Below are 25,368 nucleotides of genomic sequence, written 5' to 3'. Positions count from 1 at the left end.
GCAGAGTGAACTGTTTTAACATTCTGGATTTTATTGTTCTGTACCTCTGATGCTTTTCCAGCACAGGGATTTTTTTAATTATTACTATTAAGAATTATTCATATGATGGAGGCACCTAGCAGCCCCAGCCGAGATGGGGGCCCCATTGTCTAGGCACTACATGCACACAGAGTAAGAGTGTGTTCAGTGTTCAGTATTTGCCAAGATGCGGTTTGACACCTGGCCAATTCTGTCTTCTCTCAAGAGAAGCCCTGGCTGGCAAAGGCTGGCACAGGTGCCCTGTGGCATCAGGGTAAAACTCACCTAAAGTCTTAATCTAAAACAAAGAACCCCTTAAAAATCCCCAGAATGAATGGCCCCTTGAAATGCAAATGCCGGAGGTCTGTCTAACTAGGTACCTAGCCCCATGACCATTGTGTCAAAGTGGGTGTCCCACAGCATGCTTGGGAGGTAGGGCATCCCTGGTATTCCCATTGAGAGACTAGGTGACATGCCTAAAGTCCATTGGAAGCCTGTAGCAGAGCAGAGATTTGAACTCCAGTGCCTTGACTGCAAGTCTGTCCTTCTGCCCCGCAATTTGAGGACCAGACTCCTTGACATCACATCTTTCCCTAGCCTGCCATGACTCAGCATCTTTGGCTTGTATAAAAATCTAGGAATGCCCTCCCCCGAGTAAAATATGATTCTGGATGATCATCCCACCTGGGTCCTTCCAGTAAGAAGCAGCCCATCCATCCGTGGCAGTCCATTGAACTGTGGTGTTGTTTTTGTGCAGGTTTGTGTCAAAGGAAGTGTCCTTATTGCATTATTTTCAGTAGCATGTATTTCTCTCTCCTAGACATGGTGGAAATAACCCACTCCATGTGTCCGTACATCTCCAGTATTCCCCTCCTCACCCGAGGCCAGGCTCTTTCCAGATCCCCACCCACCCTGCCTGGGGTATAATTGTCTCTGCGTCAACTCCCAACCCCAAAATTTAGCACAGAGACATGTTCCACACAGTCCCCTCCACTGGCTCAAAACAGGATAGTTATGCTGGGGATGGATTGTAGGTTCGGGTGCTCTCAAAGCTCTTGTCATTAGCCTAAGGTGCCATATGCATGAGTGACCAGCTCCCAGCATGGCCCGGGAACTTGGTTCTTGCTCACTTACATTTTGGCTACAATCGATACAGATTGTATACTAATCAATACAGATTCTTCATAGCAAAATCCCCCCAACTCTCCCAGCCCGGGCTCTTCTTGCCTTTCCTTGGCACTCCAGACCATCCATCCAAGCATGCCCATTGTCTCAGGTTCCTTATGCTCCCGAGTGGAGAGAGAGAGATAGAAGCCTCCCTTTATTTGCCAGGCAAAGGCAGCTTGAAGTGGGATTTCAGCCCCAGGGCTTTGTCCACTTCTTCTACCAGCTGCAGGCTGTGCCACTGGGCGATGGGTCGGCGGGGATTGGCCAGCATGTCTGACCAGTGGCGCAGCTGGTTGCCCGTGGCTCGGCAGCCCAGGAGCACCTTGCCGATCTGTTGGTTCTTGGTCACCTTGTCGTGATCCCAGACCGAAATCACCAAGTCGATGTTCTGGAGGGAAGGCACAAATGGAACAGGTGAGAGAGAGAGAGAGAGAGAAAGAAGGAAGGAGGGGGTGCATGTAAAGGGATAATAAAGATAATAGGGGGCAGATAGAAAAGGAAGCAGAAGAAGATGGTGGGCAAAAGGATTAAGCGGAAAAGAAAATTGAGGGTGAATGGCTAGAGAGAGAAGCGTGATTTCCCCATAGGGATGCCTATGTAAAATGTTTGAATCCCTTCTCTCTGTGAGGGGTATGTTCTCTGTCTCCTAAAAAGTACCGCTGGCCCCTGAGCAGGTTGGCTGGGGCTGCCTACGGAGAGGCATGTAGGCCTCTGCAGGAGTGTGTATAGAATCAGTCACGGAAGGGTTAAGTGGCTACTGAAGAGTAGATGCAGTTGGGTTTGTTAACCCCACATGCTTCGTGGCCATGTAGAAAAGGAGGAAGAAGCCAGCCATGACTGGGGATGGGCTGACTGGACAGACTGACTGACTGACATGCATCCCCACCCCTTCTTGAAAATAAAGCATGAACTTTTATTTGGGATTTGGCTTATCCCCTGGAAAGGGAAGGGCTTGGAGGTTCAGCTGGTTGGGCTGGGAGGGTCATGCTCACACCAGGGAGAGGGAGAACCCGCTCTGGGATGCTTCCCATTCCTTTTCATTACCTCCTGACCACTCCCCTGCTCCCAGTCATGCTACAGAAAAGTGTGAGAAATACAGTATCCGGGTCTGGAATGAAAAATGCAATCAGCAAGGTCCCCTACACTTCCCCAGGGTAAATCCGGGGTGAGAGATTTCCTCGGAGGATGATGACATCAGCCAAGAGGGGGCAGCACCTGAAAGCCACTCGCTCCCCATTCACTCAAACCCTTCAGCCCACACCGCCCTGAGTTCCAGACTCCTTGTCTGTCTGTATTGCAGGAGATCCCTGTATTGCAGGAGACCCCACTTCATTTCCCTTAGCCTTGCACAGCAGCTGAGCAAAGCTAAGCCCCCACCACAATGGCAGCGCCTGGCACCAACAGGACTATTATAATTTTTTTGTTAGCACCTTCAGTTATAGCAGCCACTTCACAGCCAGTGACTTTGGGTTCATTGCTAGTGGTGCCTGTCTGTTACTGAATGCTCTCCCTGGCTGGGGAAACCTACCTGGATCTGGTTGAAAGGCACCTCAAAATTAAACGCCTCATTGAAGTAGGGGCTTAAAGTGCTCTTCTTCACACCTGTCTTCTTCTTCTTCCATTTCTTCTTGTTCAAGATAAGCTGCACTTTGACAAAGGGGTCTGAGAAACAAAGAGAACGTAGGCAGGAGTGGAGGGCATGACCAACCAGTATCATTAATGCTATCCCTTGGCGCAAAGATTTCCACAGCTGGCCCATGAAACAGCTTCATGGAACATTGACATTCAGAATTCTGCTAGCTTTCCTGGTAACTGGCCTCTGCATGGCTTTGCCAATGCCCCTCGGTCATGACCTGCAGCAACCCCTGCTTTCCAGTCCCGGGCTTCCCCCACAATTCAGCCAATCAACCTCAGTCCTGATCTATGATATCTCTTGAAATTCCACACAGCTCTGCCAATGCACCTGAATCCCAACTTCCAGGATTCCTGCTACTCCTCATGGTGGTTGTGTTGGGGCAAAATGAGGAAGAGGGGTAGATTCAAAGGAGAGGCACGGGATATGAGGCATCTAACCTCATATGCTAGGGGATTCCTTTAAACACAGAGTGGAATTGCTCCCCGTCCCATACACGCAGAGGGGGTCTACCCTGAGCCCTTTCCACCCACAGACACAAAGTCCCCCCACACACTCTTTGGGGTTGCCCCCAGAGCCCTTCTGCTGAGGGCAAATGCAGAAGTTGCCTATTGTACAAGCTTTTGCCAAACTGTGTTACAAATATATGTTTGCAGTGTTGCTGTAGTCATGTTGGTTCTAGGATATTAGTGCAGGGGTAGGCAACCTATGGCACACGTGCCAAAGGCAGCAGGCGAGCTGATTTTCAGTGGCGCTCTCACTGCCCGGGTCCTGACCACTGGTCCCGGGGGCTCCGCGGCTGGCCTGGGGTACCGGCCGCCAGACCCCTGCCAGGTGGTGTTCCGTCTGCCAGCCCCGGGTCCCGGCCACCAGTCCCGGGGGCTCCGCTGCCGGCCTGGGGTCCCAGCCGCCGGCCCGGGGCTCTGCAGCCGCCCCCAGCTGTGGCCTACTGTCCCCAGCCTGAGGCAGTGAGGGGTGCAGACTGGGGCAAGAGAGGGCGCAGCTCAGCACCCCCACCTTAAAAATTGTTCCAGCGCCACTGTACTGGGATATTTTTAAGTCCTGATTTGCTGCTTACATCACTATCATGCCACGTGGAACAGCGCACTGCGTTTGATGTTGAGATTAGAATGTACATGTAAGAACTGGAATCAGAATTTTCTGACAGATTTCAAGATTTCCAGCAATTTGGCCCAATGCTTTCTTTTCTAATTAAACCTGAAAAGTTCAATGAAAGCGACTTGGATTTGTCTGTATTTCACTGGATGGGTGTTGAAGATTTCAAAATGCAGCTCATTCAGTTAAACAGCTCAGAATTGTGGGCCTCAAAGTTTGAAGCTCTGCAGACTGCACTTGAAGCTACCAAGAGAGATCGTGGAGCCTCTATTCTGACCTGCTGGATGTCCCTGCCAGTGAAATTTAACTGTTTGAAGAAAACTGCGTTTGCAATGCTTTCAGCATTTGGATCCACATACCTGTGTGAACAGGTATTTTCACACATGAAATCTGTCCTCTGTCCCTCTCACAGCCAGTTAACAGCTGATCACTCAGAAGCCTGTGTGCAGCTTAAAGTATCCAAATACGTGCCAGACGTTGGAAAACTCAGCAAGGGCAAGGATCACACTAAACTGATAAGATCTGCATTTTAATTTAATTTTAAATGAAGCTTCTTAAACATTTTATAAACCTTATTTACTTTACATACAACAATAGTTTAGTTATATATTATAGACTTATAGAGAGAGACCTTCTAAAATTGTTAAAATGTATTTACTGGCACGCAAAACCTTAAATTAGAGTGAATAAATGAAGACTCGGCACACCACTTCTGAAAGGTTGCCGACCCCTGTATTAGAGAGACAAGCTGGGTGACCTTTTTCATCAGCAGAAGTGGGTCCAATAAAAGATATTACCTCACCCCTTATCTCTCGTGCAAATATATGGTGTGAGTGTTGGAAACTGGAACTAGACAATCAAACTCATTCATCCTCATCACCTGAGGCTGAATTTGAATCCACAACTCTTACCATTGGTGCCTTCTGTATTTCTGTCTGTCTTATTTCCACTCCCATTATAGCAATAGGAGTCAAGCCTGAACTGTGCTGGAGCAGAGAGAGACCTGTGTTTAAGGCAAACCTGTCTACTTGGCGCTTATCTGTCAATGCAGCATCATGGTGTGTCCTTCCTTGTGTGCCCCACACTCCCGAATCCCACACTGTACAACCATTGTGGCCGCTTCTGCCTTACCTGATAATCCACTTGAGTCCATCCTCTTGAGCTTCTTGGCTTCCAAGATCACCACGGTGAGCTTACTGGTGCTGGGGATGTATCGGAGTGAGAAACAGATCTCCCCAAGGCGCTCTTGCTGTTAGAAACACAAAGTCAAAAGAGAAGTGATCACTGAATGCTTGATGGCAGGATCAGAGCAATATAGCCAACCTGGCCAATGCCAGGGGCCGATGGGGCTTTATGGACTAGGGTTAGCCTTGGGGCCATAGGACTCCCAGGGGTAGGGATAGGGTTACCAAGGGTATGGATCTCCAGGGTAGGGTAAGGCCTGTGACCAGTAGGGAACTTCAAGGTAGGCTTAGGGCTTGGCTACACTTGCGAGTTACAGCACAATAAAGGAGCCCTGGGTGCACTAGCTCACTACCCATCCACACTGGAAAGGCATGTAGAGCGCTCTGACTCTGCGGCTACAGCGCTGCTGGTACTCCACCTCGGCAAGTGGAATAATGTTTGCTGCGTCCCCGCTGGAGCGCCGCGGTGCCAGTGTGGACGAGATGTTGCGTTACTGCACTCTGACCAACCTCCGGAAAGTCCCATAATCCCCTTAAGTCAAGTGGCCACTCTTGTCATCGTTGTGAAATCGGCTGCAGGAATGCGGAAATGCCCTTTCAAAGCTCCATTTCGGAGAAGCCAGCTGCTTATCAGCTCCCGAGAAAAAGCAAACATTTACTGTTTGCTTTGAGTGAGTGAGAGAGAGGCGGGGGGAGGGGGGTCTGAATTTACAAGACAGCATGCTGACACACTCTCAGCACCCCAAAAACCCACTCTTTTCCCCCCACACATACACACAACACCTCCCTGTCACACTCCACACCACCACCACCCCCATTTGAAAAGCACATTGCAGTCACTTGCATGCTGGGATAGCTGCCCATAATGCACCGCTCCCAATGCCTCTGCAAGTGCCGCAAATGTGGCCACGCCAGTGCGCTGTCAGCTGTCCGTGTGGACAGACTGCAGCGCTTTCCCTGCTGAGCTCTACGAAGGCGGGTTTAACTCACAGCACTCTACATCTGCAAGTGTAGCCATGCCCTCAGAGTTACAAAAGGTAAGCTTCTCTGGACTAGGACTATGCATGGGGCTGGTAGGGCTTCCCAGAGTAGAGTTAGGGTTAATAAGGGTAGGCCTTCACTGGCTAGGGTTAGACCTGGGTCCAGTAGCACTGCCCAAGCTAGTGTTAGAATTACCAAGGGTAGAGCCCTCTTGGGTCAGGTTAGGCCTGAGGCTGGTCAGGCTCCCCAGGCTACAGTTAGGGTTACTAAGGGTGGGGCTTTCCAGGCGAGTGTTATGCCTGGGACAGGTAGGGCTCCCTGAGCTAGGGTTAGAGTTACTAAGTGTAGGGCTCCCCAGGCTAGGGTAAGGGTTTCTAAAAGTAGGCCTCTCTGGGCTAAGGTCAGGGTTACTGAGAGTAGGGCTCCCTGGGGTAGAGGTAAGGTTATTAAACGTGGGCTTTTCTGGGCTAGGGTTTGGCCTGGGGCTGGTAGGGATTCCCATATTAAAGTTAGGGCTACTAAGGGTAGGGGTCCTTGGTATCAGGTTACGCCTGGGGCCAGTAAGATTCCCCAGGCTAGGGTTAGCATTACTAAGGGGAACCCCTCCGAGCCTCGGGTTAAGCCTCAGGGTGGTAGGACTTCCCTGGCTTGGGTTAGGCCTGAGGCCAATAGTGGTCCCCAGTCCAGGCTTCGGGTGGCTAAGGTAAGTGCTCTCCATCACTGCCTCTGCTGCACCTGTCCTGTGGATACACAAAGGAACTGGCCTGTGAATGCAGCATCTTTCACCTGCATTTAATCAGTTCTCCCAGAAGGGTGCCACCGGACATGACCAAAACAGTAAAGATACAGGTTACACCTCATGCTCCAGGGGTTTAGAAGTGGGAGAAAACATCCAAATTTGAAATTTCAAACAACATGTTTTGGTTGAAATTGCAATGAAAAAAAAGGGTGAAAATGTGAAAATGTTTGTGAAAATGATGTCCCGTTCTCTGAGCTCCTCTAGTGTGGAATTATAGCCTCATGCTTTGCAAGCCACAGTTCATCAAAGGCCATGTTCCTCTGGGGGCAAAGTTTGTTGAAAATGTTGTCTCTTTTTTGTTGAAATGTTGATGAAATTGCCCATTTTTCAACACTTTGACCAGCTGGTTGAAAAGTGGGACATTTTCATGGAAATGTCATTGAAAATACTGTCCCAGTTTTTGGTTGAAATTTTGACAAATTTGCAAATTTTTGATCAGGTCTGCTACACACTCCATTGTGGATTTTTATCAGGTGAATAAATAATTTACAATTAATCTTGTATTCCCTGAATTTTACCTTTTTTTTTTCCTATTTGCAAATAATCTTCAGACACACCAAGAAAATGTCCAGTTTTATAACTAGGCAAAATTAATAGCAAACTTCTACTTGTTAATTAGGAGTATTACAACCAGGGCTACAAACTATAGTTCATGCTGTAACTGATGGGACTCATTTACATAACTTATGTAACTATTTTATGTAACTCTAATTACATAAGTGGTATAATTTACAGTGAATAACGAGCACGGCATGAATTTTGAACTGTAGATTTGACTGTCATCTTCAACATTTGCATTTCACACTGTTTTGGTTAGTAGCTTTTCATCCAACCAGAGAATAGAAACAATTCCACGTGACTAGATAGCATTGCCAATTCTTGTGATTTATATCATGAGTCTCATAATATTTGGTGCTTTTCTTAAAACCCTAGCTCCTGGACTTCTGTCATTATAAGAAAATTTCCATTTTCAAACAACTTTTAAAAAGTACAGTTCTAGCCTTCTGGCCCTCATGATTATAGAGGAAAGCTTGAAAATGTGAGCCTTAATGGCTCAAAAAGCAAGAAAAATAAAAAGAACCCAATGTTTATTATTTTGAAAAATCTCATGATTTTGAAGTCAGGCCACGAATGATTTGGGGCAGGGGGGTGCTGACTCATGACTTTTGACTGCTTGGCTTGGCCATCCTGCTTCTGTAACCAGCCATCTCAGCAGAAGTTGCAGTTCCCTTGTTATTTATCAAACAGAGCAACTCAACGTTTGGCAAATATTCCAGCTACAAATGTGCTTTTCCTACTCCTTTCGGGGAGGAGCGAGTTATTTCACCCAGGCTCATGGAGCAGTTTACTACCCACAATCCTGGCCATCCATGCTGGCTAGTGAGTGGGAGAAGGCTCCTCCCACTCTTCACCCCTCTCCATCCTTTCCTTGTTTACTGGCTCATTGCAGGGAATCTGGAGGGAGTAGCCTCTGCTCTCCTCACTGTGTCTGGAGGGGAAATCTGAGCAACCAGGCAGGCTTTGCTCCCCTGTGCAATTGAGTAAGGACTGCAACAGTCCTAGCCCATGGGACTTCAGCAGAAGTACTTGCTGACGAGGGAGGTGCTGCTCAAGAGGAGAGAAGGTGGTGGAATCAAAATTTCCATGGGGAGATCTGTGAGATATTTTGCCACTGGTTCGGTTTCACTTTGCCCACTTGCTGCTCCCCTCACTCCAGGATTTGACTTGTATACCCACCTCCCTCTTACTGGCAGCGGTGAGCTCTTGCCACTGTTCAATCACGTGCTGCAGATCAAAGTCGCCCAGAGGCAGCCGGACCTCGCCGATGATGTCGTGTTTGGCAAAGCGGTTGAAGTCATAGATCTGCATCACCAGGGTGGACTCGGACATCTCCGCCTGGGGAATCTGTCCGGGAGGAGACCAGAAAGGAATGGTAGTGGGGGGGTTAACAATATCACTGTCGTGCTCTTCTGTTGGAGCTCAGTCTCATGAGACTGGGGCAGCAGAGCTGTAACAGAGTTTCCCTCACTCCATTGCCACTCCCTTTCCCCCTGCGCTGAAGGCACATCTGGGCCTGGGCAGGCCCTCCTCCTCTCCCAGAGTGAGAGTCAGCCTCCATGGTCATTCAGCGCTTGGATTCCCAACACGCTGCTCTGCTGGCCCTAAACCCGGAGCAGGAAGGACCCCTGAGTCTTGGAAACCAAAAGACGGAGGGAAGATTTGTTGCTGTGATCATTTTTGCAGGAGGGAGCACTGAGAGGTGACAAGTCCCCGTTTCCCACTCAGACTCAGCAGAAGAAACTGGCAGGACGCAGACATGCTTGTGCAGGAGACCAAAGCTTTACTCCTGCAGGTGCGTGTACGGGGCTGCACAACCGGGAGAGCAAACTGATCGTGCTCCAGCACACACGTGAGTGAGGGATTCATGGGGGGCAATGGAGGGGAGCGTGCAGGGCACTAATAGCAGCAGCCTGGCTGCTGCAGCACTGGGAAGAGTGCCGGCTTCATTGAAGCCAATTAGTCAGCCTCTGCTGAGGATTAATGACCCTTGGGTAGTAACTGCTGGGCTAAGGAGGCAGTTTGGCTCAGCAATGGGGAAGATGTAAGCGGGAGGAGCAGGAGCTAGGGGGAAGCTCAGAGGGTGAGCCTGAGCTGAGGAGAGATGGCTGTATAGAATTCTCCTCCCACTGTATAAGCCTGCAGTGCATTCTGTTGTACTGTGTAAGTGAAGAATAAATACCCACGTGGTAAAAGGGTAACAATCTGGTGTGAGGGGGTGGTTAAGACAGCAAGAAACAGGCCAGGCCGTACAGCACACTGGGTAGTCACAGAGCCGCCCTCTGACGGGGGAAAAGTAAGTATGAATGTAAGAAAATCTCAGACCCTGTTTCTTTATTCTCAAGAATCCAGGGCATAAATGGGGCCATGTGGGTAAGAATGGGGGGGCCTGAGGAGACATCCATCTTCTGTGTCTCTCCTCCTTGGCCTCACTCCTGCCACAAAGCAGGAGGAATTTGTTGGAGGCGCAGCAGTGCTCTCCCTAACAGGATCATGTCCTCATCCTGCTTACTTGTTTACCTTGCTCTCGTACGTGCCACACTCTGTATCTGCGCTCTGCAGGATCAGCACTCGCTATGTGAGGTCTGCTTTCAGCTCACAAACAGTGAGTCAAGAGCAACTTACAGCAGCGATCCGGATGAAAGGGAGTAGCTGAGAGCATTTCTCACCTGGAAGGTGAAGGTCTCATTGAAGACAGGGTTCAGAGTCTTCCGGTAAACCTTGCTTTCATACTTCTTCCTCATATCAGATGTTAAGTAGACAATAACGTATGGGTCAGAGGTCCCCCCGCTGTCCATGGCCTTTAAATCTGCTGCCTGCTTCACTCCAACTTTCATCTGAAAAATATCAACAGCAAAAGGTTATTCCATGTAAGGAGAGACATCTGGCTCGGCTTTGCAACCTTCCAGGTGGATGTACTCAAAGTCTGTTGCAACTGGACACAGAAAAGCACGGTAGGTGCTTTTTGTTGTAGGAAGCAACGTTGGGGGTGCTGTTATGGGTCAGTAGCCAGGAAGACAGGAGGGACCCTGGTGGCCAACTGGAGGGCTAGGACCTATTCAGTATCTGCAGCTATGCCCACAGGTTTAGGGGAGGAACTGGAGCTGTGTGCACAACAGAGGATCAGCATGTTGGCTGGCTGTTGTGGGGGTGGACAATGTGATGGGCAAGGGGAAGAGGTGCAGAGCTGGCTCTGAAAGGAGAGGGTTTGGGATGCTGTGAAGGAGGAGAATCTGACGATACAAGAAAAAGGCATTTCCTGCATCTTCCATCAGTACTAGGTGGCTCACCCTGGCGTAGCAAGTCCTACCTCCTGGCTACGGAAGTTATACTCCAGGGAATACTGCAGCCTTCCTCGCTTCTCGTTCTCGAGTCCAGACTCCAAATCTTCCATATCTGGCTGGACCTACAGAAAGAAAGCAGCAGAATGTCTTCTGAAATAACATTGCTCATGAAGATTCAAGACTGGGATCTCTGGGATTTCTCCATGGCTGGAGACTAGGGGCAACAATGCAGTTCTCTAACCATGTCACCGTATTCCAGAGATGATGCTGCCAGCCCAAGCTGCTTGCTCCTTCCTGAGCAGATAAGAGTGAACCCCAAGCTCATTACACTCTACTGCAGAGTGCTGCAATCCTGGAGGTCACTGTTTTAAAGTCATGTTTAGATTGTGACAAATGATGAAAGGATCCCTATTACATTCTGGGAGTATAAGTCTGCAGACCGGCCACACTGAAGTGAACCAAGCAAACAAAAATCAGGACAGCCTCAGGATTATGCAAGGCTCCATTAATAAGCCCAAAAAGGGACACTGGTACATCTTATTCTGCCACACTAAACATAGATCTCTCTCATGCTGGCTACTCAAAGACAGTCTGTACTTCCGTTTTTCTTCCTCTGTTTCCATAGCTGATTAATTTGGAGCTCATGAAAATGAGTAACTCATAGCACTGGTGCAGAGGAAGTTCTCCATACACATCTGTGCTAAACCATCCTCATTCTGGCCCGCAGCAGACATTGCTAACTTAGCTTGAGGTCGTTTCTGAACAGAAGCTGCCCCAGTGGTGTGTCCCTGGCAAAACCCGTAAGTTCTTGGCTCTCCAGCCTTGTCACTCAGTTCCCTAGAACGTGCTGCTGCTTTCTGAGTGCCCCTGCATGCTGTAGAGTGAGGCGGAGGAGGGGCAATGGGAGGAGCATACCAGGCTGGCAGTGGTGGAGCCATTGATGTTTTGCAAGTTGAGTTTCTCCTTCTTCTTGTGCTTCTTCTTGCAACAGCAGCACTTGATGATGCAGATGAGGAAGAGGATGAGGAGAAGGCCTGCCGCAATTGCAATGACGATGAGAGCCCATCTGGGTACTGTTGCACCGTTTTGGAGACAAAGAGAGAAAGAAATGGGGTTAGATCACTTTTTATGGAATGCCTGTCTAGATAATCCCTGTTTCTAGGGAGAGAATGTTATCAGGACTCCTGAGTTATCATCTGAGCCCTGGGCACATCACTTAAGGCCCAAATGGTGGACTTTAGGCACCTACATCCACATTTAGGCACCTAAATAAAAGTGGCCTGATTTTCAGAGATGTTGAGCTTTTGCAACCCGCCCCCACCCCCAAACTAACTCAGAGCTGTGTGTGATCAGCACTTCTGAAACTGAGGCCACTGTGACTGATCTGCTGGAATATGGATTAATTAATTGTCTAATGTTTGGCACACCCATCTGAAAAGTCTGGCCTTACCTTCCCTGTGCCTAAGCTCCCTAGCTGTCGGGGGCGGGGGGGGGGTGGGAATAATACTCCACTACCCCCTAGGGATGGAGTGAGGGTTAATTCATTCATGTTTGTACAGTGCTTTGAGACCAATGGAAGAAGTGAGAAGTATCATAAAAGGCCAAACGGTCGATGTAAGTTCATTTCAAACATGGGTAGCTGGGTAGAGAAACTGGCTGAGATTTTCGAAGCAATCTAGGCGATTTAAGTGCAGGCAAGTCCTGAAATGCTACAGTGGCATAACTGCTGTGCTTTACAGTAAATGCTCATTACAGCAACCAGAGGGGTTCTCCTGTTGGCATAGTTAATCTACCTCCCCAAGAGGCGGTAGCTAGCTCGACGGAAAAATTCTTCCATCGACCTACTGCTGTCTACACTGGGGGTTAGGTCAGCTTAACATAGCTGGGGCAACTTCCCTGTTGAGTGTCAAGCTGGTCTTAGACACTTGTCTCCTATTGAAATTAATGGGAGCTATCTATCTAAATCTCCAAGGCTGCTCTGAAAATCTCATCCACTGGTTGACTGGGTTAGCAGTTTGTGCCATGGGGAAAAGGAAAGACCCAAATGCAGAAGCAACTGCACTCGTTCAAGCCAATAGCACCTCCGATATTGCATTCACTATCCCTCGCAGCCTGTTTTATCCCAACGTAGCATGTCCTGCTAGCACTGCAGTGCTGGTTGTTCTCATCTTCACAAGGAGACGGCAGTAAGCAAACAGGACACATCCTGCACAAACACTGCCATGTCCTTTAAATCCCACTGCCGACACCCCGGCAGGTCCCTTCATGTGCTTCCTGATCATCATGTGCTTGGGAGAGACCAAGAAGTAGTGAAGGGGTTGTGAATATCAGATCCAGCAGTGACACATGTTATGTTCCCAGCCATCGTTAAATGATGTGTCATTTTGGTGGCGGAGGTGCCTCTGTTTGAGGAATCAGTGCAGGTCAGTGTGACAGAACCAGCATCGTATCCGTGGGAATTCATATTTGTTTAGAGGTTGAGATGCGAGCGCCCAGCTGAGTTATATCTTTTCCTTGTTCTGGAGATCGGCTTTGCTAAGCTCTTGTACTTATGATCGAGTTTCGCCTGCAGTTCTGCAGCAATGGAACTGGCCTGGGAGTTCACTCCCTTGGTGCAGGAATTTGCTGCAAAATACAAACTTGCACTTTGGGGGAAAAAAATGTTCATGGCTGAAAAAACTCACGGTACAGAACATAACTGGATGTAACAGCTGCACTGTTGCCTCCAGGAGACCAGAGACAGCCTGGAACAATCACTCTCCGACAGCCTTGAACCACTAGGCTGTTAAATCTGAAACCTAAAGATACCAGTTTCCATGGCCGCATTGTTCACTCTTTCCTGGCTGATCTTTCTAGCAGAAACATCCAGTGAAACGCCTCCTCCTGCCCCCCCCAAAATAAACCCTGAATGTACCAGTCATTGCTAGATTTAATCGGGTTAACAGCTACCTACATTTTCAAAATGTATCAGAAACTGCCACTGGAGTGCGGCACAATCCAGGAATCAGGCCACAGAATTTTCAGGCCCTCCCCCGGCACCACGCTTATACTGTACAGCTGAGCACAACCTGAAACTGTGGTGCCACTAGGTGGCGCTGTCATCATTTCCTAAATTCCCCCTTTCTTCATTACTCTTTCTAAAATGCCCAGTGGCTACGGGAGCCACCATTCAAACCTGAAACGGAGTACTTGTGGCACCTTAGAGACTAACAAAGTTAGGACAAAGTCATCACATCGAGCCATCCTATCTTTGAGTTTTCACTTCAGGTCACCATGAAGTGGAGCTGGAGGGGTGAAAAAGGCAAAGGAGCTCGTTGGGAGAAGGGACCGCTAGGCTCTCAGGCCAGGAGCAGTGTCCTCAGTCTGCAGGGTACACCTCCCTCCCTCCCTGGTTGGGGTTCGGGGGAGCTGGCAGGGGTTTGGGGGAGCTGAGGGCTTTAAAGCTTATGGTGGCAGCCATGGAGCCTTGGCTGGTGGCAGCCATTTGTGAGATCAAGGATAAGACCAAGAGGAAGCACGGTTGACTCATGATGGATTCAGCAAATAAATTGATCCCTGGTGAACCCAACACTTGTGCCCACTCTGCCACCTTTAATTTACTCACGAGGTATTTTGTTAATAATGTCATCGATGAAGCCAGGCTTGGCAGTAGTCAGAGCAGCGGTACTGGGGGCAGTAGTGCTGTTTGAACTCATTTTGTTAGCCATGAGTAAGTGTGGGCGACCTGAAGAAACAAACACAATAATTGGGAAATTCATTTCCTTTGCACTGTTTGTCTCTCCAATCCCAGACTCCAGTAAGAGTAAATACATATAACATATGAAACAAACATAGTAAAATATGAGTAGCTTGGACCAGATCACCTCTGTAATAATGTGTTAATTTGCACTATACCATTTAACCACTAGGTGTCTCTGTGTGCTGGACAGAATTCCAGACAGGTTGTAGTCCCTGATAAACAACAGAGACAAAGCTGGGACTCAAGCTATGCGGAAGTCTGTTTGATTGTGTCTGTCATCTGTGCTTTTCTTTAATAAATGCCTCCTATTTAAGAAAGACTGTGATTCTATGTAATGTGACCATCTCCTCCTGCAGAGAAACTACTGGGAAAAGGACAGAGAGGATGAAAGCTCCACTTGCCCTCAGGGCATTTTCCTGCAACCATCGCCTCAGGTGGGAGAGATGTGAGGAGCTGTAGGTGCAGGAGTTCACGCTCCCTCCCAACCCTATACAATTCAAGGATCCAGGGGGAAAGGAACTTCCTTCTCCACAGAAACAGGAGCCATTTGGCACTGACCTTTCCCTGTGGCAGCATGGCTGGAGCAGGAGTTGTTTGCATTGACTGGATCCCCTTGTTCAGTAGCAGCCTCAGAGGGAACCCACGGTAGGTAATACATGATGCCACAGAGAGCAGTTTCTCTCCTGCTCCGTTCTCTTCCTTCCCCAGCCCTGCTCCTGAATTCCATTCATGGTGCAGATGAGTATCCACATGAAACAATGGAGGGGGAGATAGTGGAAAGTCTGTGATCCATGCATGGAGTGCCCAACTCTCATGGGCCCCTTGCATTTCTATTGCATCCATAGGTCCCTAAGGATTCCAACGTGTGTGGGCGGTATTACAAACCACACAGACAGACCTCTGTTTTCACTCACTGAAATGCAGCCCCCTCTGGGGTGGAACGTAAAAGAGGATTAGTAGCAGGCTGTAACTCCACACTGCAGTTCAGCACAGGAAATGGAGAACACTGTGTCCAACTGAAACTACAGCACGTTAGTAAACTTGGAGCAAACTAGACACTAAGAACTGCATCATAGTACACCATCTTCGTTATGATGCTGTGCAGGATCTGGGAGCCTCCAGGCCTGAGACATGACTGGATCTTTCACCTCTGCTATGTTAATCACAGCCTCCAGCACTGAGACAGCAGCTCATTACCTTTATAGAAGTGCACCATGGCATCTAGTGTTGGACCCTTAATCCCCAGGCCGTGACTGTATTACCGCTGTTCTATGAGAGCATTGCACCTGGCACCCACCAGCGCGGAGACACAGTCATATGGCCAGTGGGACATTACAGCATGGACAGGTGGAAAGAAAGAATGAGTGTCCAGGAACCACACATCATCCTTTTTTCCAGAATTAACAGGAAGAGATTTATTATTAAATGAATAAACATGGAGAAGAGAGGCTCGGGATGTGTGTATGTGAGGCTGCTAACAATGGACCAGGCCCCATTACTCAGCTGAGCAGTAGCTCACACAACTAGTCCCATTTACTTCAATTATTTATATTACTATAGCACCTAGAGGTGCCACCAAGATCAGGGCCTCATTGTGCTAGTCGTTTTACATACACATAGTGAGACCCAGTTCCAGGCCCAAAGACCTTACAGTCTAAATAGACAAGGCAGACAAAGGATGGGAGGAGAAACAGAAGCACAGAGAAGAAAAGTGACAGAGGAGCCTGGAATAGACCACACCTCTCCTGGGCCAGTGCTATAGCTATTGAACCATACTGTCTCCCCTGGGGGTAGCCATGAATAATAGCTGAGCATTGTGCACAAAGGGGTCACAATCTGGCCTAATGTTGGCTGAGTGGGAAGCAACAGGAAAAATTGCTGTGATAGTGAGTCAGCAATCAGAGAAGTCCTTTGTAGGGACTTCAGCAGGAGGCAGTGTGTGCTAGTGGATGGAGCACTGGACTGGGAGTCAGGAGACCTGGTCTAGTCCTGGCTCTGCTCCTGCCCTGCTGGGTGACCTTGGGCAAGTCACTTCACCTCTATGCCTCAGTTTCACCATCTGTAAAAGGGGGTAATGATTCTGACCTTTGTAAAGTGCTTTGAGATCTGCTGCTGAAAAGCTTTAGGTATTATTAGTACTATTACTAGGAATGTCTACACAGTTACAATATACAAGGCCCTTTCCCCAAGCAAGGGTGTGCAACACCCATTCATGAACGTGCTGGGTGCTGGCCGGTCAATAATCAAAGCCAGGTGTGTGGCTCTCCTCCCTGGAATAGTATTAATAAATGCCATGCCAGATTGATGTGATGGACACTGCAAAGTATGTGCCTATTTACCTTGGCTCCCAGCAGCCACTTGCTGAATGTGAGCATGTCTCCATTTAATGAGAAAATGCAAGTGTATATTGTCCGCCACTCAGCAAAGAGACAAGTAATGGGCAAAGAATATTCCTAAAGAGAAACTTCCCTTGACTGAGTTTTGTAGCGAATGTTTCATAACACTAATGAAGGTACATGGAGCTTTTTGTTTTCAAAGTGATTCACAAACCACAGCTAATAATTGAATTAATTAATTACAAGGCTATTCATAGATTCATAGATATTTAGGTCAGAAGGGACCATTATGATCATCTAGTCTGACCTCCTGCACAACGCAGGCCACAGAATTTCACCCACCCACTCCTGCGAAAAACCTTGCAGTGCAGTGTAGTAGCACCTAGAAACCCCAACGGAGATCACAGTTCAGCTAACACTGGGCACTTCTGAAAATCCCATGTAAATTTCCAAACATCAGGCAGGCAGAACAAAGAATGGACTCTATTCAGTGCTGAAGGAAGGCATTTGTCTGAAGTAAAATTACTCCAAAGCAGCCATTAGAAAGTACTTTAATTAATTTTGTTTTAACTTCAGTGAAAAACCTCTCTTGAATTTAAATCTTCCCCTGCAGTGACAGCAACCCTAACCAGCCGCTAGTGCTGTGAATCAGAAAGTCAAAACTGTAAACAAAAGTGAAAGTAACCTGTGCACCTATGTCCCTCCGAGTTCCATGAAATGCAAAAAGAGGATCCATAAAAATGGTGCAAAGCAAATTAGATTTTTAATGGTCTTGCACTTTTAATAATCCAATTTGGTGTATTCAGTACTCCAGGTAACGAACACTGGGTTTCTAATCGTGTGCATTTCCCCCCTCAAATCTCTGTGTAAACTGTCAGATTAGAAATTTATTCCCATTCACACTTAATTTAAGAAAGCCAGTGCAGGAATTTCTACTGCCTTTGCTGCATAATAGACTTCTATAGTGATGCCCAAATTTCTGGACTGTGGCTCAGACAACGCACCTGTAGAAGGGAACAAAACCACCACTTACACCCCTATGCCTAAGGCAGCAAGATACCGGGTCCAGGTATTGTAGAGATATGTTTATGAAAGACTGTGATTTGGAGATGCTTCCTCATAAGGGACAGTGTGGGAATTTGGAGATGTATCCTGGGAGGGTGGGCCGCAGCTCACTACAGAAGCTCTCCAGTTTGTTTTATTAAAGTTGTATTCCTTTCTCATTCACTGGCTTGTTATTTAATGAACCCCAAGATTGTTACAGGCATGTAGGAGTAAGCAAGGTTATTTGCCTGCGGACTCCTTCCGTGGAGCAAGTGGGCAAGGAATGGGTGAGGAACAAGCATAGCCTTGGCTCCAGCTCCCTACTCACTAAGCCAGATTGGGATAAGTAGGACAGTAGACTTTACTGATGGCAAAGTAAATTCCTATTCCAGGAGAGCAAGAAGGAAGCATTGGGACTCAAAGTGGAGTCTCTGAGGCAAAATGTCTCCTGGGGCTGCTCCCTGGTTGATGCAGCTTTGGCCTCACCCCTTGCTCAGGGCTGTGAGCTTGAATCACAATCTAACCCTAGGAATACACAAGTTGTGGGACAATAAGCTGGTTCCTCCTATAAACATGGAACAAAAAGATCTTTGGCATGTGCCACGCCCTCAAGATAGCTCTGGCAAACAAACAGTGATAACTCCCAGCTGGCATCTGGAACAGAGCGTCAGGAAAAATGTCCAACTGCACTGAATGATGTGGATTTTATCAAATTCACAGTATCCAGTCCACACACATACAAGTGCACAAACAGGCATACACAGATGCCAGCATGCACAGGGACAGGCATCTGATCAGAGACTCAGAGATACTTACACTAGATGTAAACATGCACCCACACACGTATGCACATATTGTATATACTGAATGGACACACACAGACATGCATACACTTACAAATACATTCAGACGTCATGGATAGATACAAATGCACACACGCATACTCTATACACACGCACATGCATACACACAGGGCCTGATTCTCATTTATACTGTGGTCCCTTTATATTGCTCTGGCAGCAAAAAGGGGCCTTAAAGTAGGAATACATTACACCACTGCCAGTGTGGTTTAAAAGGGCCTGAGTGTATGTGAGAATGAGGCTTATGGTCTGCATCTATGCACTGCTACGTTCACCAGGCAAACGGTCTAACTGTTTATTGGCAGGGGCCTTAGAAATGGGAAGGAAGGAAGGAAGGAAGGAAAGCCCTTGCTCAAATGGCTGGGGCTCAGTGGTAGAGAACAATGAAGTAAGAGAAGAGGAAGAGCACAGATACTTCTGTATCATCTTTCACCAGATCTCAAAGCACAATATAAAATTAGCTCTACAACACTCCTTCGAGGGCGCTAAAGGATCTCATCCTCCACCTCTGGGGTGGAAATACAGCAGCTGCTAAACAGCACACAACAGTTTAGGATAGGAGGTGAAGAACAACGTATCCAACTGAAACCACATGAGGATTTGGTTAGGACAGCATGGACTAACACCCCTGCTCATTCTAAAAATGCCACAGAAGTTTTAATACTTTGACTGCAGGACAGTACTGAGGCTCAGGGACAGGGCTGTGTGGGAAGCTTGCTGGCTCCTCAGTTGTTATCCTCCTTCACCTTTCCTTCACTAGCACCCAACTCCTCCAGGCCCTGGACAGCTTTCTTCTCAGGAGCACACTTCATCTGCCACAAATGCAACATTTATGCCTGGCTACACACCCCGGAGTGACGTTCAGCCTGAGAATGGGTGTGTGCCTGTCGCAGCTTAATGTGTGGGTGTGTGTGTGTATACACAAAGGTGGGGATCAGGTGTCCACAGCAACTCTTTCCCACTGCCTGTTAATTGCCTGGCAACGCTCCTGCTTTACTGGGCGTCATTAAAGGTCAGAGATTAGTGTCCCAAGGCCACCTTCCCAAGGAGCTTCTCCAGGCACCTTATTTCTTAACATTGCAGAAAATTGATTTCTGGTGCTATTCTCTTCCCAACACCTTCTGTAGCCCAAGGCCTCCATTAACACTATAGACCAACTCCTCAGCTAGTGTCAATTAGCATCACACCACTGACATGAGTGGAGAGATGCTGACTTTTATGTACAGGGACAGCTCCCTAATTGGTGTCAGTCTATCAGCATTCCCTTCGATGGTGCTCTGCTAATTAACACAGCTGAGGGCCTGTCCCTATATATAGAAAGCTAGTGATAGGCTGTCTTCTTCTTCTTCTCTTCTTTTTTTTTGTGATAGCTAGAATACCAGGTTGATTGTATGAGGCTTAATATCAATCAAAACCAGCAACTCACATGTGGTCAGTGTGTGTGTGTGTGTGTGTGTGTGTGTGTGAGTGAAAGTAAGTAAGTGTAATGGGGCAGGGATTAGCCCTAATGCATTAGCAGAACTGTTCAACTTTCTCAATTTCCCCTCAAGCAGGAAGAACTGAGAAGCAAGACAGTTTAGCCACCTTTTACTTCTCTGCTCCCTCTTTACGCTTCAAATCCCAGGGCCTCATTCTTCTTCCACTGTGTCTGAGCAACTGCCACTGACTTCAATTACTGCTATTAGGTGAAAGAAATATATTACACTGCAATACCCTTTCTGTAGGAGAAAGTTAGTACAGAGTTGAGGGGGTTTTGCGGTTCTGGTAAGGAGAGTAGGGATAAATCTCTGAGCTTTATAAGGCAGCAGCAGGCCCTTCCATCCTGGCTTGTTTTATTGGTGGATCTCTGGGGATGGGGGAAGCTGCTACCCAGTTGGAAGTGTTCCCTTGAGCTACGGTTGCTCCAGTTTCGGTTGGTCGGGTGGAAGGCAGCGGTCACAGTGGAAGGAAGCGGAAAGCTGTGCAATATGGGTCACTGGTGGTGGTGCCAGAGTTTTTTATACCTAGGCCATCTTGGTAGATTGTAGGTTCACATTAGGAGGGTCTTTCACATTGATATAGCAGGGGTGGACCCAGAAGAAGTGCAGGTGCAGTTAGCGCTGAGATTTTGATGCGGGGGGACTGCTCTCCCCCCAACAAAGTTACGTTCCAAAGAGATCTGGAGATTGGAGGGTGCAATATTGGTATTGGTGCAAATACACACTAAACCAGATCCTCAGCTGGTGTAAATCAGATTAGCTTTTCAATGGACCTCTGGGGAGCTATGCTGATTTACATCAGCTGAGAGGCTGGCCCAGGGTAAATATCTGATAACCTATCCAGTCAGGTGAACAAGTAGGAGCAAGCAAACATCAGCCCATCAAGGAAGATTCTTTTCCCCAAAAACTGCACAAGCAAATAAATACTTAGATAGTTTTTGATTGGCTAGTACAGGGGTGGCCAACCTGTGGCTCTTCAGAAGTTAATATGCAGCTCCTTTTATAGGCACCAACTCCGGGGCTGGAGCTCCTGGCGCCAACTTTCCAATGTGCCGGGGGGTGCTCACTGCTCAACCCCTGGCTCTGCCGCAGGCCCTGCCCCCACTCCATCCCTTCCCGCCCCCTCCCCTGAGCCTGCCGTGCCCTGGCTCCTCTCCCCTCCACCCCCCAGAGCCTCCTGCATGCCACAAAACAGCTGATCGGGAAGCTGCCGGTGGGCAGGAGGCTCTGGGAGCAGGGTGGGGGGAGCTCATGGGAGGGCTGCTGACATATTACTGTGGCTCTTTAGCAATGTACATTGGTAAATTCTGGCTCCTTCTCAGGCTCAGGTTGGCCACCCCTGGGCTAGTAACTAGAGATGAGTGAATACTGCAAAATATTTTCTGCTGATATTTTCTCAACTATTTGCACTCATTTCAGCTCACACTGCAGGCTTTTCTGTGTTTATTTTCCATGAATAGTCTAACAAATGAGTTTCCTGGATGCTCTTGCATTTAAAGCACTGGTTGGCAACCCAGTATATCTTGATCCAGTTCTCTCTGCCACAGACCTCCTGTGTGACCATGAACAAGTCATTCAATCTCTCCCTGTCTTGGGTCCCAATCTGTAACAGAGACAATCATTCTCTTTCTCCAACATGTTGTCTGACTTGTCTATTAGATTGGACACAGGTTCTGTCTCGTATGTACTTGTACAGCACCTACCTCAATGGGGTCTCTATCTCAGAGCTACTGTAGTACAAATAATTAACAATTATGATCCTTGCAAAGATTCTGGTGAAACAGGGAATGTTAAGCAAAAATTGAAGAATATTTACTGAAATCAAACCAAGAATTCACAGTCATGTGCATTTGCACAATACAATCCGAGCATAGGCATAGATAGTATGGTTCCTATATTAGGGGGGCAGGGGCTTACTGCTATTAATAATAGGTATAGGTCTAACTTCCAGATTGACCGATTTAGTGGTATTTCAATTACAGTGTACTTAATGAGTGAGTCGGGGCAGAGATGCCACTCTCTCCCCAAGCCCCGCTGTGTAGGGCTGGCCAGCCCCAGCAGCCCTGCCGTGTGGGGCTGGCCTGAGCCGCCTGGTGTCACCGCTCACCTCCCAAGTGTTCTTCCATGCCCCCATAGAGAGGGCACGCCCCACAGTTTGAAAACTTCTGGTATACAGTTTGGGGGCAACACCCCTTCATGTCCCCCAAATTGCCGCCCCTAAATGAGCAGGTAACAGGAAAGTACTGTATGTCCAGTCAGAGAAGTATGAATTTGAATATTTAACACTTGCAATAAAACTGCTCAGGACCAGACTTCAGAACAATTCTTTGGAGACATTATTCAGTGAATACCTTTAGTAACAAAATAAACTGAAGAAAATCACAATTTGTTTGTGGAGCCATTCACAAACAGAAAAAAAGAGGAGAATTATATGGAATAAATGCTTCATTAGGCATTAATGGCTAAGTTGTACTAGTAACTAAAAAGTATCTGTTGGATTTTCTCTGATTTGAACAGGTTGCTTCCTGCCATGATATAATGAAGTAGATCCCATTGCAAGACTAGCAAATAGAAGCCCACTATGGGTTTTCATTCTCCATAGACAGGCCCCCAACCTTCTGCACCTTCCAGCTGATTTGTGCGGCTCTGGCAGTTCAAAGCAGCCCTGAAGCTGGCTTAACTGGTTACTTGAAGACTTCTCTTGTCTACAGAGGATCTTCAGGGGGCAAGTTGCCATAACAATTCATACACTGCCCCCACTTCTGGTCATGTGGAAAAAGGGGCATAGTCAGGGTGTCCCTATCCCACAGTGATTCCCCAGATGCTGGAATGGCCCCTTAGTACCATGGGCAGATGGTGTAAATCAAAGCAACCTTCAGACTGCTCTAGCTTGCTCTTATGGATACCTTCCCACTCACTCCCTCTCTCCCTGAGTTGTGCTGTGTGTATCATGGGCCCGCCCAAGGATCTGGCCCGGAATCTTTGCATTCAATGGCCAGATTGTCAGCTGGTGAAAAATGGGGTAGTTCCAATCTGTAGCTATGCTGATTTATGCCCATGCAGGATCTGGCCCCATGATATATAAAATATGCAGTGACACGTAAAATGTTATGTCGTAGAACATATTTCTTAAATGTTTCCTCAAATGGCCAACTTTATACTGTTTTGTAATATATTCTACAACTGCTCTTCATCCTGCCAATGTAAATATCCTGAGTTCCACAAAGCTTATGCAGTATTTTGGATGAAACCATCAAAGTCCTATCGGTTCTCCATTAAACTTCCCTCAATAGTTTGCACAGAAGTCAAGCTTGGAACTGATTTCCTTTCCCTAAATCTCCTTTCCCCTCAACCCCATCAGGCAGTATGCTGCATGCTAGATAGTTATTGGCCTGCCAGTCTGAGAGATGGCTGCATTTCAACAGAGCTGAATGTTTAGTGCCTGTAAAGAACATTGGGTCCCATCAAGATGGAAGGTGCTACATCATCATTGTACAATAGTACTATTTGCTTTGCAGTGCATTTGATCAGAGACAGAATAAATATACAGGAAATACCTTTATTCTGACCACCAAAGTTGGACAATGAACAATTCTGCTTATCCTGTGGGTGACTGCAGTAAACAATAGAGCTGGAACTAGCCAAAATCCATACTTGCCCACCAGCCATTGAACGCTTAACATTCTGCAGACAAGCCCCTCCAGCCGTCCCCTAATGGGCAGGAAATGAATGCTGTGCACAAGAATGAATATACCCAGACCACGGGGCACTAAGCTGATCGTACGGGATAAAGCTTGGCTTCGTTCTGGGATTTCCGAGGAAAGAGACACTCGTTATCACTGAGGAAGATACATCTGAGCTTGAGGCCAGACTGGGATCTAGGTTACAGCTCCTATAGAAGTCAATGGGGTTGCACACAGAGTGGAATTTGGCCAGTCATTTTGTATCAGATAAGCAGGTAAGGGATATATAAGAGGAAGGAAACCACTTACCTCTTTGTTTCTAGCCTCCCTTTTTCCCACCTTAGCAGCAGCTGAGCCCTTCTCCTGGGTATACTGATTCCGCTCCCTACCTCGGAACCTGAAAAGGGCCCATTGTTGTGGGGGCCATTAGCCCTCAGCTCAGCACACAGGGCTGGTGGCTCACAGCAGGGATCACCGTGTCTCTGTACAGTGCAGCCCAAACAGGAAATTCTTCTTTGCGAGCTGCGAAACCAGACCGATTGGAAAGGCTCTAGGAAGCCCCACCTCAGGCATTAAACTATTCACCTGCACACACAAAAAGCCACAAAGGGAACTCCCAGTGGGACCAGGAAGCAAAATCAAGAGACTCTCTCTGCCTGGGGACAAGCTAACAGGCTTAAGAAACTGGAGGCAACAGGTATTGTTGCTCTGCTGCTTGTTTGTATCAGGGGGACAGGAACCTCTGAAGTGGAAAGCTTCATTAAATTTGGTGTTAATGATCTTCCTTATTTTGACCCACCTCAGCATACCTGACACCCACACCTTCTGTTAAAGCCACTTGCTGTAGCAGTGATGGGGCTGCAGGTTGTCCACCACTGTGTTATAGACTTCTCCTCACTGGGGAAGTCTGGGGAAGGAGTCATTAGCAGCTACCCCACAGCCAGCGTTGCTACACCACTGTCTACAGTGACTGTTGCTGGACGAGGCTGGGACTGAAGTTATCATGAGCTCTGCACAACCAGCACTTCTACGCCATTTCCAAGAGTGACTCTAAGGCCTGGTCCACACTACAGAGTTAGGTCTACACTAAAATTTCGCTCCCACCAACGTGACTGCCCCGCTACACCGACTTAATAACTTCACCTCCATGAGCGGCGTAGAGTCATGGTCAATGTAGTTAGGTGGACGCAGTGGCAGTGTAGACACTGGGTTGCTTACGTCGGCTGTTACTGGCTTTCAGAAGCCGTCCCACAATGCCCCACACTGACAGTACAATCGATACAAGTGCTCCTGGTGAGGACGTGCACCGCCAACACAAGGATCAAAGTGTAGCAATGCACAAATGACGTAATTACTGCAGCGGCTGTACTAAGTTAGGTCGACTTAATTTTGCAGCGTAGACTTGGCCTAACTAGGAGCCTGCCTGGAACAATTACATCAGTGGTTCTCAAACTATTGTACTGGTGACCCCTTTCACACAGCAAGCCT

General features: G+C 47.8%; 1 protein-coding gene across 1 annotated transcript; it reads right to left on the bottom strand.

Moving 5' to 3' along the window:
- Positions 1–345: 345 nt before the first annotated feature.
- SYT8 (synaptotagmin 8) lies at positions 346–24,358 on the bottom strand. Its single transcript, XM_074956908.1, has 9 exons — positions 24,190–24,358; positions 14,345–14,464; positions 11,656–11,813; positions 10,767–10,862; positions 10,126–10,293; positions 8,636–8,803; positions 5,066–5,183; positions 2,714–2,847; positions 346–1,573 (listed from the first exon to the last, which is right to left on the bottom strand). The coding sequence occupies exons 2-9, from the start codon at positions 14,445–14,447 to the stop codon at positions 1,340–1,342; spliced, it is 1,179 nt and encodes a 392-aa protein (XP_074813009.1). The 5' UTR covers positions 14,448–14,464; positions 24,190–24,358; the 3' UTR covers positions 346–1,339.
- Positions 24,359–25,368: the final 1,010 nt, after the last annotated feature.

Source organism: Natator depressus, chromosome 6, assembly GCF_965152275.1.
Source record: "Natator depressus isolate rNatDep1 chromosome 6, rNatDep2.hap1, whole genome shotgun sequence".
Taxonomy (NCBI): Eukaryota; Metazoa; Chordata; order Testudines; family Cheloniidae; genus Natator; species Natator depressus.
This window is presented reverse-complemented; position numbering and strand designations above follow the sequence as displayed.

Bases quoted from the DNA above. Each gene is read 5' to 3' on its own strand.
- SYT8 (XM_074956908.1), bottom strand. From the start codon at position 14,447: ATGGCTAACAAAATGAGTTCAAACAGCACTACTGCCCCCAGTACCGCT. The intron at 8,804-10,125 runs GTGAGAAATGCT...CCTCCCGGACAG, and splicing joins ATGAGACCTTCACCTTCCAG to ATTCCCCAGGCGGAGATGTC. The intron at 5,184-8,635 runs GTGGGTATACAA...TGTTTCTAACAG, and splicing joins CCGCTGCCAGTAAGAGGGAG to CAAGAGCGCCTTGGGGAGAT.